Source organism: Danio rerio, chromosome 5 (genome assembly GCF_052040795.2).
Source record: "Danio rerio strain M-AB ecotype USA chromosome 5, GRCz13ab, whole genome shotgun sequence".
In the NCBI taxonomy this organism is placed as follows: domain Eukaryota; kingdom Metazoa; phylum Chordata; class Actinopteri; order Cypriniformes; family Danionidae; genus Danio; species Danio rerio.
The window spans coordinates 77,015,692-77,029,878 of record NC_141025.1 but is presented as its reverse complement, the minus strand read 5'-3'; the positions used below and the strand labels follow the sequence as shown (position 1 = coordinate 77,029,878).

Genomic DNA, 14,187 nt, shown 5'->3' with positions numbered 1-14,187 from the left:
GCGGCAGCTGTGACGACATAACCTAAAACCCGCCTGGCAGCAACGGTGGCCGTCTGTGGGCGTGGCCAGGCCAGAATGCATTTTCAATTTCAAATCGGCTTTCATTCGTCGCGATGTGTTAAATGAAAATGCATTATGTTTTTTTCATTTTCATTCTGCAGCAAACATTGCACATATGTCTTGGAAAATGTTAACTGAAATACAGAAATACACTGCCTTTTACATATTGCATTATCGTTTTGCATATTACATTTCAAAATTAATTTTGCTACACACATCCCATGCTGTTATGCTGAAAATGTAATCCTGCGTTTCCTAGACGCGAGTGTAAATGCATTTAGGACAAATAACATTTAAATTATCATTTTGCTACAGTTTCTGCTTGTACTTTATTCACATCAAATTCAGTTTGTGTATAGCATTTTCAATTTAATTTTGCTACTTATAAAGCTTTAAAATGTGGATACAATTTACATGTTAAAACAGTGTTTGAAATGAGAAATGCAAACAATGTAATTTAATTTACATTTTCATTCTGCACCAAACTGTGCTCATATGTCTTGGAAAATGCTAATTCAAATACAGAAATACATTGCCATTTAACATATTGCATTGCCATTTTGCATATTACATTTTGAATTGAATTATGCTACTCGTATGCTTCCATAGTTGGCAACCAGACTTATAGGTGCATTACCGCCACCGACTGGAATGGAGTATGGAACTAGTTGAATACTTTCTGAAGTGTATAAATTACATGAAGGGAGAGAAAAGGGGAGGAAATTGTGAGGGGAGGGGGAGAGATGAAAAAAAAAAAAAAAAAAAAACCTTTTTTTTTTTTTGTAATAAAATTTTATAAAAATGGGGGATGGGGTGGACTAACAATTCTTCTGATATTATCTCTATATTCTTTCCTCTAACTGGGTTTCTTTAATAAATTTTATTATATCATTATATACCTCACTAGATTTGTTTCCTAATAAACCTGCCAATGTAAAATGCTGAAGATTGCTCTTTTTAACTGACTGAATAAGATCGTTTCGTTCTTTATTATATTTACTACAGTGAAATAAAATATGTTCTATTGTTTCTTGTTGATTACAATGTATACATTGCCCAGTTGGGTGTTTCCCTATTTTATGTAATGTATGATTGAGTCCAGTGTGACCTATTCTCATCCGAGTTATAATACTTCCTTCCCTACGATGCGATGCAGATCGGAGAATACGCGAGACGCAACTGGACGATACACGTGTGCACAGAAACGCGGTCTGCCCCGTGTGGGTCACTTCAGCGGAGAACTTCCGCCGAGACCTTTTCTGCAGGGATGCTGGGGGAGTAGTTTTAACTGGGCCAATTCACACCCATTCTCTACTGACTGAAGCAGATTTTTTGTGTGTGTCGAGGCCACTCATATGCAGGTCTGTAGCCAGCTTGGTGTAAAGGGTGGTGTTTTTTCTCAAAAAGTAGACCTTTTTGCATTTATTCGCCTCAATGTCTGCTTAATTATGAGAATTAAATACTAAATAGGTGACATTTTGAGCACTATTATTAGCTGAATTCATCGAATTAATTAGCTAGTTGAATGGTCATCTTAACCACAGTTTTTGATGCACTAAAAATATGAAGGATCTGGCTGCAGACTTGGTGCAGTGCAATCTGAGCTGCATCCAATGGTATTTAATGTGCTCACCTAACCCCACCCGTCACAATGACGTCACTCACTCCATTGAGTCTGACATTGCAGTCTCAGCTTGCATTATAAAGGCTGCATGCAGATACTATTGAAAAAATATAGAGAATAAATATGTCAAATATTTGTTTTTAAAATAGAAATGTATTTCATCATATATCATTAGAAAAAAGTTTTAAATTAAAAACTGTAGCCTAATGTAATTTATTAAGCAAATAACAAACTGGCAGAGCACACTTGACTTTCCTCAGTCAGAATTTGGCCATTTGAATAATAAAAAGCTGAAACTTAATAATAATAATAATAATTTAGAGCTTCACAATGTTTCTAGCCTCTCCTGTAAAAGTGCTTCACACTTTTTTATTGGTCATGTTTTCTTTCCAGAATAAGGTCCAAGATTTATAGAATAAAAGTTACTTGTCAAATGTTTTCTCAATAGAAACACCACATTAGTGAAAGATGACCTCTCTTAAGTCAGATGTTTGTATGCACAGCTGGATATTGGACTCATGAAAAATAATTTGTTTGCATTGGCCAAAACTGATGAACTGAAGTCACACCAGGATTCCGTTTGGACCTAAAGCCTTTTTCAATGGGCTATTTTCACTATATGATGGCATAGCAGTAGGAATAGGACAAATGAGCTAATGTATAGGACAAATTCTGGACCATTATCAGTGTGGCATGGGTCTTTCGAACCCACCCCAGTTGAGTTACTGTTGCCTTTCTATCAGCTGGAACCAGTCTGGCCATTCTCCTCCGACATCAACAAGGCATTCTAGAAATGTTCATGTAAAGTGCACAGGCTTATTGTTTTGTTTTTATGTAAAACTGTCTTTTATTTAAAGCGAAGGCTACATTAGAAAAGTGTGCTCAAATATACACAAGTTATAACCAAATATTAAATTATAAGGGTATGCTGTTCAAAGAGACATTAATGTGAGATAATTAAAGCACATTGAGTGACACGACAGACGAATCAGTTTGCAGTTTTCAGCTTTTTCTTCTTGGTTTTAGCCATCTGAGGCAGAGGCATTTTAAAGGCAGTCCTACAAATGGAAATAACATGATAAAAAGTTTGTTAAAAGTTGCCAGTAAATGACTTTAGTCAGAAATTATTCAAATGATGTTGTCAGACTCACTCGCATGTTGTGCAGATTGGACTGAAATTGCAGAATACTGAAAAACAAAATGGAAAAATTGCTATGCAGGATGTTATAATATATTTTAAGCCTAAAAATACAGTAGAAATGAAATAATGTATACAGTAGTCAACATTTAAAGTGGATTAAAATTGTCCTAAAATCAGAATTTTTTTTGTCTTGGAACAATTTTTAATAACTACTTTTATTTACTTGTTGACTAATATATACAGTTAAAGTCAGAATTATTCGCCCCCCTATGAATTTTTTTTCTTTTTTAAATATTTCCTAAATGATGTTTAACAGAGCATGGAAATGTTCACAGTATGTCTGATAATATTTTTTTCTTCTGGAGAAAGTCTTATTTGTGTTATTTCAGCTAGAATAAAATGGGTTATTATTTTTTTAAACATCATTTTAAGGACAAAATTATTAGCCCCTTTTAGCTATATTTTTTTTCTATACAACAAACCATCGTTATACATTAACTTGCCTAATTAACCTAACCTGCCTAGTTCACCTAATTACCCTAGTTAAGCCTTTAAAATGTCACTTTAAGCCGTATAGAAGTGTCTTAAAAAATATCTAGTCTAATATTATTTACTGTCATCATGGCAAAGATAAAATAAATCAGTTATTAGAAATGAATTATTAAATTAGAATGTGTTGAAAAAAATCTGCTCTGTTCAACAGAAATTGGGAAAAAATAAACAGGGGGTCTAAAAATATAGGGGGGCTACTAATTCTGCCATCAACTGTATATTCTGAAATAATATATACACTACAAACAATAATAAATGCACCAATAATAAATAACACTAAAGGTCAAAAGTTTTTTATCAATAAGATTTATTTTTGCATAAAAATAAGTTTATTCTACTCACAAAGGTTGCATTTATTTAATTAAAAATACTGTAAATTTTTTAAACATTATTACAATTTTTAATTTACCCATTAATTTTTAATGTGAATTAAAACATAATTTATTCCTGTGATTTTTAGCATCATTACTCCAGTCTTCAGTGTGTTAATAATAAATATTATTATTATTATTATTACTGTCAGTGTTAAAAATAGCTTCATATTTCTAATGTATTAGCATTCATACATACAAATAAAAGTGTATTTACTTCTATTAATAGAGCACACATTAAATAATGAAAATAAAAAAGTGAAAATAAATAAATGTATAATGCAAAAAAAATTGCATTTAATTAACAAAAAATTATACATTTAATTTCATCCAAGAATACTAAAACTTCTGAACTCAAATCTATCACAGTTTATATATATATATATACATATATACATATATATATATATATACATATATATATATATATATATATATATATATATATATATATATATACATATACATATATATACACACACACACACACACACACACACACACACACATATATATATATATATATATATATATATATATATATATATATATATATATATATATATATTTATATATATATATATATATATACACACACACATACACATATACATACATACATACATTTACATATAAATAACAATCACTATTTAACAGTTTTTAACAGCAGAATAAGCTTCTTTTAAAAACATTTTTAAAAATCTTCCTGATCCCAAACTTTTGACATGTAATGCAAGTTTTTCTAGTCTGATAGAAACAGCAGAAAGACGTACTCGACAGGCAGACTGAACAGACGTATCCGATCTCTATGAGGTTGCGGTGGCAGAAGCAGGCGGCTCTGTAGTCCACATGCACTGGAGGAGGCAGCAATAACTGTGAACGCTGCTCTGCGTCTGGTAAGAAAACCCACTGACACACAAACAGCACTTAAACACTCAGACAACTTATGCAGTGTACAGTATCCTGTTTTTGGATCTGGTAAAGTTTTTGGACTGATATCTCACCAATAAGTACTGTGTGAGAGCAACTTTCTGAGGAACTCTGAGATACAAGCCTCCGGTAATGTCACAAGCCTGGTTAAAAGATGAATAAAACACACATAGAGGGAAGAGGGGATTGATTCAGACAATGCAGATGGATAGTGTGAAGTATAAAAGTGGCAAAATGGAAATGGGAAAAGTCTGATGCAGATCTGTTTAGTGACACATAGGAGTGTGTATATAGAATTCACTATCAGGAGTTTATTCATTTTATTTAATTAATTAATTTATTTATTTGTTTGTTTGTTTGTTTGTTTGTTTGTTTAGAAACACTGAAAAAAAATCCAGGACATTCTTTAAAAAACTTGATTAAAGTGTAAATATTTGCATAAATTTACATACCATTTATTTCCTTTAAAACAGATTGTTCTCCTGGTTTTATTTGTATTAATTTGTTTATAAATTAATTTGTTTGTTTGTTTTAAAAGCACTTAAAAAAATCCAGGACCTTCTTTAAAAAACTTGAACTTAATGTTTAAAAATTTGCATAAATTCACACAACATTTATTTTCTTTAAAACAGATTGTTCTCCTTATTTTATTTGTATTTTAATTATTTATTTGTTTGTTTGTTTGTTTAAAAAAAAACACACACAAAAAAACTCCAGGAAATTCTTTAAAAAAATTGATTAAAGTGTAAAAATTTGCATAAATTTACACACCATTTATTTCCTTTAAAACAGATTGCTCTCCTGGCTGGAATCTTTATTTTATTTGTATTAATTATTTTTTTTTTTATCAGTTTGTTTGTTTAAAAAAAACACAAAAAACCCAGGACATTCTTTAAAAAACTTGACCTTAAAGTGTAAAATTTTGCATAAATTTACATACAATTTATTTCCTTTTAAACAGATTCTTCTCCCGGCTGGATTTTTTTGTTTTATTTGTATTAATGTGTTAATTCATTCATCAGTTTATTTGTCAGTTTGTTTGTGTGTTTGTTTAAAAACACAAAAAGAAAAACAGCACATTCTTTATAAAACTTAAAGTGTAGACATTTACATAAATTTACATACATATTTCCTTTTAAAATAGATTCCTCTCCTGGCTGGAATTCTTATTTTATTTTTGCTTGTTGAACACTGATGAGATTAACTTATAATCTATTTCCTATTCATATTCTAGAAATAATTTATATTCATATGTTGTAAAAACAACAACAAAAAAATGACAATTTGGCCCATTAAGACATTGTTCGGATTATTTTGTGCACCATTTTTGGATTAGTTATTAATTATCATTTACTACTAACATATTTTATCTATTTTTTACTAATATATTTAATTATATACAATTCTTTAAATTATTTATAGTTGACGGTTATTCATTTTGTAAATACATGTACTGTGTAACAAAGACTCAAATGGTAACTATTTATTTAAATACTTAATATTAATTAATTACAGTACTTACTCTATGGTTAGGGTTAGACTGCACTTTAGGGTTAGTATAATATAACTGTGCATTATTAATTGTAATCACTAGAGCAAGTGCATGGAACAAATAAACCCTAAAATAAAGAGTAACACTTTAATTTAAGGTGACGTATTATTACGTATTACTAAGCGGGCGCTTACTATAGTCAATACAATAAATTGTGTTTATTGTATTTAGGAACAAGGAACTCTACATTTTAATATAATTATAATAACATAATATCATAACATAACAGTTACTATGTTAATACAGTTATTAAAATGTAGAGTTTCTTGTATGAGTCCAGTTTATAAATGTTGAAACAAATTGCCTTATTTTTTCATACTCATAATAGTGCTAGATTCATTTATTCACACAAATAAGTAAATCATGCATAATTACATGCAACTAAGCCACATTCTAACCCTAAACATATAGTAAACACATATAATTAATTAACATTACTGTAGTAGTTAAATGAAGTAGCATTGCAACTACGTCAGCTAAAATTAAAGTGTAACCAAATAAGGTGTTCACCCTAAATGTGAGCTGAAAATAAATTGTAATAACTTAATTTTATCAGCAACTATAGCTATTATACAAAAATATAAATACAAATCGGTGGTTTTACACACTGATTAAATAAAATACCTGCTGTAGAAGTCCAGAGTCCGAGTCCAGCACACAGGCATCAATCAGGATATTCTTGGGGAATTGCATTTAATAACAGTAGTGTTATCCAACATCAAAAAAACAACATGATTTTAATTAGGGCTGCACGATACTGGAGAATGTGTGATATTATTGTTGAGTATTGTGATAACATTTCCCCTGTGGCCATAGACATTTCACCCTACAGCTCAAGACCGGCTACTCACTGAAGCTAAGCAGGGCTGAGCCTGGTCAGTATCTGGATGGGAGACCACATGAGAAAGCTGTTGCTGTTGGAAGTGATGTTAGTGCGCTCAACCAGTGGTCTGAGTCCTAATGCCCCAGTAAAGTGAAGGGGACACTATACTGTCAGTGAGCGCTCTCTTTCGAATGAGGTCATCTGTGGTAATAAATAATACCATGGCACTTTTGGTAATACGCAAGTATGTAACTCCAGCATTCTGGCCAAATTTTCTCCATTGGCCCCTACTAATCCATCATCCCCTGCTCTGCAACACTTATATTGCATATACTATTATCGCGATAATGATAATTTTGCGACATATTGTGCAGCCTTGACAAATATTAACTTCATTGCTTCTGCTCACCTTCTTCTGTGCTGCAAAAATCACATTCATGAAGTTCATGTACTGAGATGTAGAATCCTCAGCAGCTTTTATTACCTGAAATCATAATGAAAATAATGTCTAAACATTACTATTTATGGAAATATAACTTAATATATTTACATAATATATTTGTAAATATATTACACAATATATTTTGTAATAAAAGTGCCAAGTTACCAATATTCTCGATTTCACCTCCTGACCAGCTAAAGTAAACACATGAGAGATCAGTTAGAGCATTACAACATTATATATACATATTATAGGTGGGCAAATCATTATTTTTTTAATCTACATTAACCTCAACGTAATCTTGAAATTAATTTAGATTAATCTAGATTAAAATGGCTCATTTGGAAGCCGCTTTGCGTGACGTCACACTTAACAAACGGATAATATTTGTTCTTCTGGAGAAAGTCTTATTTGTGCTCAATATTATTAGCCCCATTAAGCAATATTTGTTTTGGATTGTCTACAGAACAAAACACTGTTATACAATGACTTGCCTAATTATCCTACTTTTACCCTAATTATAGGTTAAGCCTTTAAATATCACTTTAAGCTGAATACTAGTGAAAGAGTACATATTTCTTTAAATCTGTGAAATACAGTTTCATGTCTCCAAAGTAATGCAAATTGTCAGTACAAAGCAGGGCTGTGTCTATTGTCTAACTTAGTGGTCACCAAACTTGTTCCTGGAGGGCCGGTGTCCTGCAGATTTTCGCTCCAACCCTAATCAAACACACCTGGACAAGCTAATCAAGGTCTTACTAGGTGTACTTGAAACATCCAGGCAGGTGTGTTGAGGCAAGTTGGAGCTAAACCCTGAAGGGACACCGGCCCTCAATGGATAGGTAACATGTTCAAGCTGGTCAAACGGCAGGACTGGATCTGACTCCAGTACTTAATTTGCACGAAAATGTATCATGAATGGGTACTTATGTGCTGATGAGATCAGGGCAGGAAAAAAAGCATTTTACCCTGCTGACAACAACATTTCATTTGCATGCTTTGTTTAGGTGTCCCCACCTATACAGCTGAAGTCAGAATTATTCGCCAGAATTATTTTTTCTTTTTAAATATCTCCCAAACGGTGCTTAACAGAGCAAGGATATTTTCACGGTATGTCTGATAATTTTTTTTCTTCTGGAGAAAGTCTTATTTGTTTTATTGCGGCGAGAATAAAAGCAGTTTTTAATTTTTTAAACACCATTTTAAGGACAAAATTATTAGCCACTTTAAGCTATATTTTTTTCAAACTCTCTACAGAACAAACCATCGTTATACAATAACTTGCCTAATTACCCTAACCTGCCTAGTTAACCTAATTATCCTAGTTAAGCCTTTAAATGTCACTTTAAGCTGTATAGAAGTGTCTTGAAAAATATCTAGTTAAATATTATTTACAGTCATCATGGCAAAGATAAAATAAATCAGTTATTAGAGATGAGTGATTAAAACTATTTTAGAAATGTGTTGAGAAAATCTGCACTGTTAAACAGAAATTGGGGAAAAAACTAAACGGGGTCTAATTATTCTGACTTCAATGGTATGTTCGTGTGGTGTGCCTATAAACACTTTCATAATACTTATTAGTACTGGTTATTATTGTGCATAAATTTGTGAATAAAGGCGTCATTGTTTGTTCAAGAGGAAGCAGTTTACCTTGCACGTCCTTTGAGATTCGATTAATGTCTGAGAGTCAAATGTTAATGAAAACAATAGCAGTCTGTGGATGTTATAATATATATTATACAGCGGTGTTAGAGGATACAGCACAGAGCTCTGGCCAAAGACACAGCCAACAGTGTTTCCGTCTGACTGCCACTGACCTCCGCTGTTAATCAAGAAAATAACATTATTAAAATGTTGCATATAATGCTCCATATCACCACAGAATCACCACAGAAAGCAAAACACACAGTGAAAATAAAGACATTAGATTTTTAAGGGCTACTTCATTCAACCATTAATTTTCCTTCGGTTTAGTCCCTTTATTTATCGGGTGTCACCACAGCGGAATGAACTGCCAACTATTACAGCATATGTTTTGCGCAATGGATGCCAGATGCAACCCATTACTGGGAAATACCCATACACACTCATCCACTAGGAACAATTTAGTGTATTCAATTCCCCTATAGCGCATGTGTTTGGACTGTGGGACACCCGGAGGAAACCCACGCCAACACAGGGAGAACATGCAAACTCCACACAGAAATGCCAACTGGAACAGCAGGGACTCAAACCAGTGGCCTTCTTGCTGTGAGGCAACAGTGCTAATCACTGAGCCATTGTGCCGCCAGTCTATTAACCAGTATGAGAAACTGATCTGACCTCTTTCCATCAGATTCCTGATCTCCTCTGCAAACAGATCATTGGTGACTGAGAGAAGCTCATATTTGCCGTCGGGGTTTGCAGAGATTTCCTCCCCAGATCTCCACTGCTTACTGGGATACAAGAAGTGGCTTGGAAACACAACAACAGCATTGCTTTAGTATGATTTCGATATCCAGTTGAAGTCAGAATTATCAGCCCCCCCCTTTACGTTTTTTTTTTCCTTAATATTTCCTAAATGATGTTTAGCAGATTCAGGAAATGTTAACAATATGTCTGATAATATTTTTTCTTCCGGAGTAAGTCTGATTTCTTTTATTTCAGCTAGAATAAAAGCAGTTTTTAATTTTTTAAACACCATTTTAAGGACAAAATTATTAGCCTGTTTAAGCTATATATTTTTCTCGATAGTCTACAGAACAAATCATCATTATACAATAACTTGCCTAATTCCCCTAACCTGCCTAGTTAACCTAATTAACCTAGTTAAGCCTTTAAATGTCACTTTAAGCTGTATAGAAGTGTCTTGAAGAATATCTAGTCAAATATTATTTACTGTCATCATGGCAAAGATAAAATAAATCAGTGATTAGAGATGAGTTATTAAAACTATTATGATTAGAAATGTGTTGAGAAAATCTGCACTGCTAAACAGAAATTGGGGAAAAAATAAACAGGGTGAATAATTCTGACTTCAGCTATATATATTTGTTTTTTATCCTGGGGTCCGTTCTTTGTACCTCACTTAAATGATCTAAGATGATTTGGCAGATCCTGGATCTTTTAATCTCTATGGCTGATCTCTGGCTAATTTGGTTCTTCAAACAAGTTCGCGAATCAGATTAAAATGTCTGGATGAACTGATCTGAGATCGCTGCGTGTGTTGTGAAGAAAAAATCTATCGATCCTCGAGATCATGATCAGCAATGCAACGATTGGCTGACGGCACAGCAGCGTAATGACATCATCTGATTTATATTTAATTATTCATGTGAGCAAAATGACATCAAATTAGCAGTAAACCGTTTGTTAAATATGACACGCAATAACCTTCCACATTTGTTGTGGACTGCAGGCTTTACACTTTCATGTGTCAAGAGTATTCAGCATATCAATGTATTTAGTTCTACATTTAGAGAAGATTTTCTTTATTATAGTAGCCTATAGGCCTACTCGAGTTTTTTTAATCGGCGCAAGGAATAACTGTATAAATTAATTTTGCATCAAAAAAACATTTTGATATCGGTAAAGGTGGCTGCAGCTTTTGCAAAACTTCAAATCAGCGGCATATTAGCGGTCAAAACACCTCCATGACTGCATAAATTATTATCCTTTTTTTAAAGATGAATATTGTGCATGTACGCGTTTGTAACTAAAAAGTTCATATCAATATCTTTTCTCTTTGTACTTTTATTTCGCAATCCAGATTACATTATTTTATTAAAATATATATATTTTTTACTTATATATATATATATATATATATATATATATATATATATATATATATATATATATATATATATAATTAAAAAATACATGTTTACTATTTTCCCAAGTGTATATATCTACTGTAAGAAATTATCAGCATACTTTCAGTTTTACCTTTGCTTGAACTCACCAAATCGAATCCTGTTAATATGAAATGAACCTGCACCGATGCAGGTTTGAGCTATCAGAACAGTTGCTATGACAACAACTCTCAGGTCAGTATTGAAGAACGAAACGATCCTGGATCGTGTTACATCGTCAATACCTAAATCCAGCTAATTGAGTAATCCACGTACGAAGAACGGACCCCTGGACTGATCATATGCCTGATATATAAAATTAATTGTCTATGTTTACCTTTCGTGATACAGGCTGGCGATGACGGCTAGTTTGTTGGTCCTTGACATGACCAAATGAGCATTTGCCAGGACCATCAAACTGTCCAAACATGCTGAAAGGGTGAACTGAAGGAAAATAAATAACAAGTTATTTGTTCACCTGTATTGGTAATAGCAATAATAGTGCAAACATGGAGGATTATAGTAAACAAACAGTTCCTGCTAGAAGGGATACAGCTGCGGCCAGAAGTTTAAATGAGAATTATTATATTATTTATGTAATAATGACCTATTAATTGTATTTTATTAACATCTACTTAAACCCCAACCCGCACAGTAATGTAAACACCATAGTTATACAGAATTTTATTCATGTTACTTATGTATCAACATCCTCCTCACCCCAACACTAAAACTACCTTAAAAGTATTCATTACTGTTGTACAACAGTACACTCACCGGCCACTTTATTAGGTACATCTTACTAGTACCAGGTTGGACCCCTATTACCCTCAGAACTGCCTTAATCCTTCATGGTATAGATTCAACACGCTACTGGAAATATTCCTCAGAGATTTTGCTCCATATTGACATGATAGCATCACGCAGTTGCTGCAGATTTGTCGGCTGCTCATCCATGATGCCAATCTCCCATTCCACCACATCCCAAAGGTGCTCTATTGGATTGAGCTCTGGAGGCCATTTGAGTACAGTGAACTCATTGTCATGTTCAATAAACCAGTCTGAGATGATTTAAGCTTAATGACATGGTGCCTTAACCTGCTGGAAGTAGCTATCTGAAGATGAGTACACTGTGGTCATAAAGGGATGTACATGGCCGGCTACAATACTCAGGTAGGCTGTGGTGTTGACACGATACTCAATTGGTACTGATGGACCCAAAGTGTGCTAAGTAAATCTCCCCCACACCATTACACCACCACCACCAGCCTGAACCACTGATACAAGGCAGGATGGATCCATGATTTCATGTCGTTGACTCTAAATTCTGACCCGATCATCTGAATGTGGCAGCAGAAATGGAGACTCATCAGACCAGGCAACGTTTCTCCAATCTTCTATTGTCCAGTTTTGCTGAGTCTGTGTGAATTGTAGTCTCAGTTTCCTGTTCTTAGCTGACAGGAGCGGCACCCGGTGTGGTCTTCTGCTGCTGTAGCCCATCCGCCTCAAGGTTGGACGTGTTGTGTGTTCAGAGATGCTCTTCTGCAGACCTCGGGTGATTATTTGAGTTACTGTTGCCTTTATATCAGCTGGAACCTGTCTGGCCATTCTCCTCTGGCATCAACAAGGCATTTGCGCCCACAGAACTGCCACTCACTGCATATTTTCTTTTGTTCAGACCATTCTCTGTAAACCCTAGAGATGGTTGTGCGTGAAAATCCCAGTAGATCAGCAGTTTCTGAAACACTCAGACCAGCCTGTCTGGCACCAACAACCATGCCACGTTCAAAGTTACGTAAATCCCCTTTCTGATGCTCGCTTTGAACTGCAGCAGATCGTCCTGAGCATGTCTTGAAGCCTAAATGCATTTAGATGCTGCCCTGTGATTGGCTGATTAGAAATTTGCGTTAATGAGAAGCTGGACAGGTGTACCTAATAAAGTGGCCGGTGAGTGTATAATGACGGGAGTAAACGCAGCTGTATCTCTTATAGACTTTACCTAAAATAAATTTAAATATTAATGAATTAACATTAAACTGACCTTTGGCTCCCGCTGCGCCTGCTGACCCCACCACACAGGATTCACATCCAGCACTATGACCAGAATATTAATATCATCGTCTGCAAAACATCAGCAAGCGCTATTATTATTATTATCATCATCATCATCATCTTTTGTATGTTTATTGTTGAAGCATCTTCATCTTCTTCCTACACAAAGAGAAACCCGAGAGATCGAAAAACTGTTAAACATTTCATTAATGGTGTTTGTGGGATTTACAAACCCGAAGCCATTGCTGCAATTCCGGCGTCTCTAAATTGATATAAAACTGTATTTCTTTGCTGTTTTCTTCAATATGTTGAAAGTTGTGCTGTTTGGACTCATGCTTAAATCTTCTTCTGTTTATTTAATGGAGAGATTGAACTCAGTGTAGCGCCACCTGCTGTACTGGTGCAGGAAAAAAATATATTATTTTTTAATTTTCCTTTTTTATTTTATTTCGTTTTATTTTATTTTTGTTTTATTTTAATATTTTTTTACTGTATTTTATTTATTTTTTATTTTATTTTTGTTTTATTTATTTTTGTTTTCTTATTTTTATTTTTATTTATTTTATTTACAATCCTTCAGCCTTCTAATCACAATATTTAGTTTAGTTTAGATTTATTTTCTTTGATTTTATTTTTATTTTTTTTATTTTTTTTATTTTTGTTTTATTTTATTTATCTCATTTCAATTCATTTTTTTATTTTAACTAATCTTATCTTATCCTATCTTATTTTACTATTATTTTTTATTTTTCATTTTTTTACTTTATTTTATCTTATTTAACTTTTTTATCTTATTTTATTATT

At 33.2% G+C, this 14,187-nt stretch overlaps 3 protein-coding genes across 3 annotated transcripts in view; 1 reads left to right on the top strand and 2 right to left on the bottom strand.

The window, feature by feature from the left end:
- The window catches only part of kiss1rb (KISS1 receptor b), a 360,900-nt gene that overhangs the window by 245,589 nt on the left and 101,124 nt on the right, over positions 1-14,187 (top strand). The window lies entirely within an intron of this gene.
- Positions 2,501-13,761, bottom strand: gtf2h3 (general transcription factor IIH, polypeptide 3). The gene is given in 13 exon segments (NM_001128422.2): positions 2,501-2,742; positions 2,836-2,872; positions 4,522-4,657; positions 4,753-4,821; positions 6,855-6,908; positions 7,463-7,537; positions 7,661-7,689; positions 9,149-9,178; positions 9,258-9,320; positions 9,821-9,951; positions 11,669-11,775; positions 13,373-13,452; positions 13,617-13,761. Coding segments are annotated over 13 exon segments (891 nt in total). The 5' UTR covers positions 13,627-13,761; the 3' UTR covers positions 2,501-2,672.
- Positions 5,360-14,187, bottom strand: part of vps33a (VPS33A core subunit of CORVET and HOPS complexes) — a 39,044-nt gene continuing 30,216 nt past the window's right edge. The window contains 1 exon segment of the mRNA NM_001099973.2: positions 5,360-5,375. The gene's annotated coding sequence lies outside the window, so the exon portion shown is untranslated.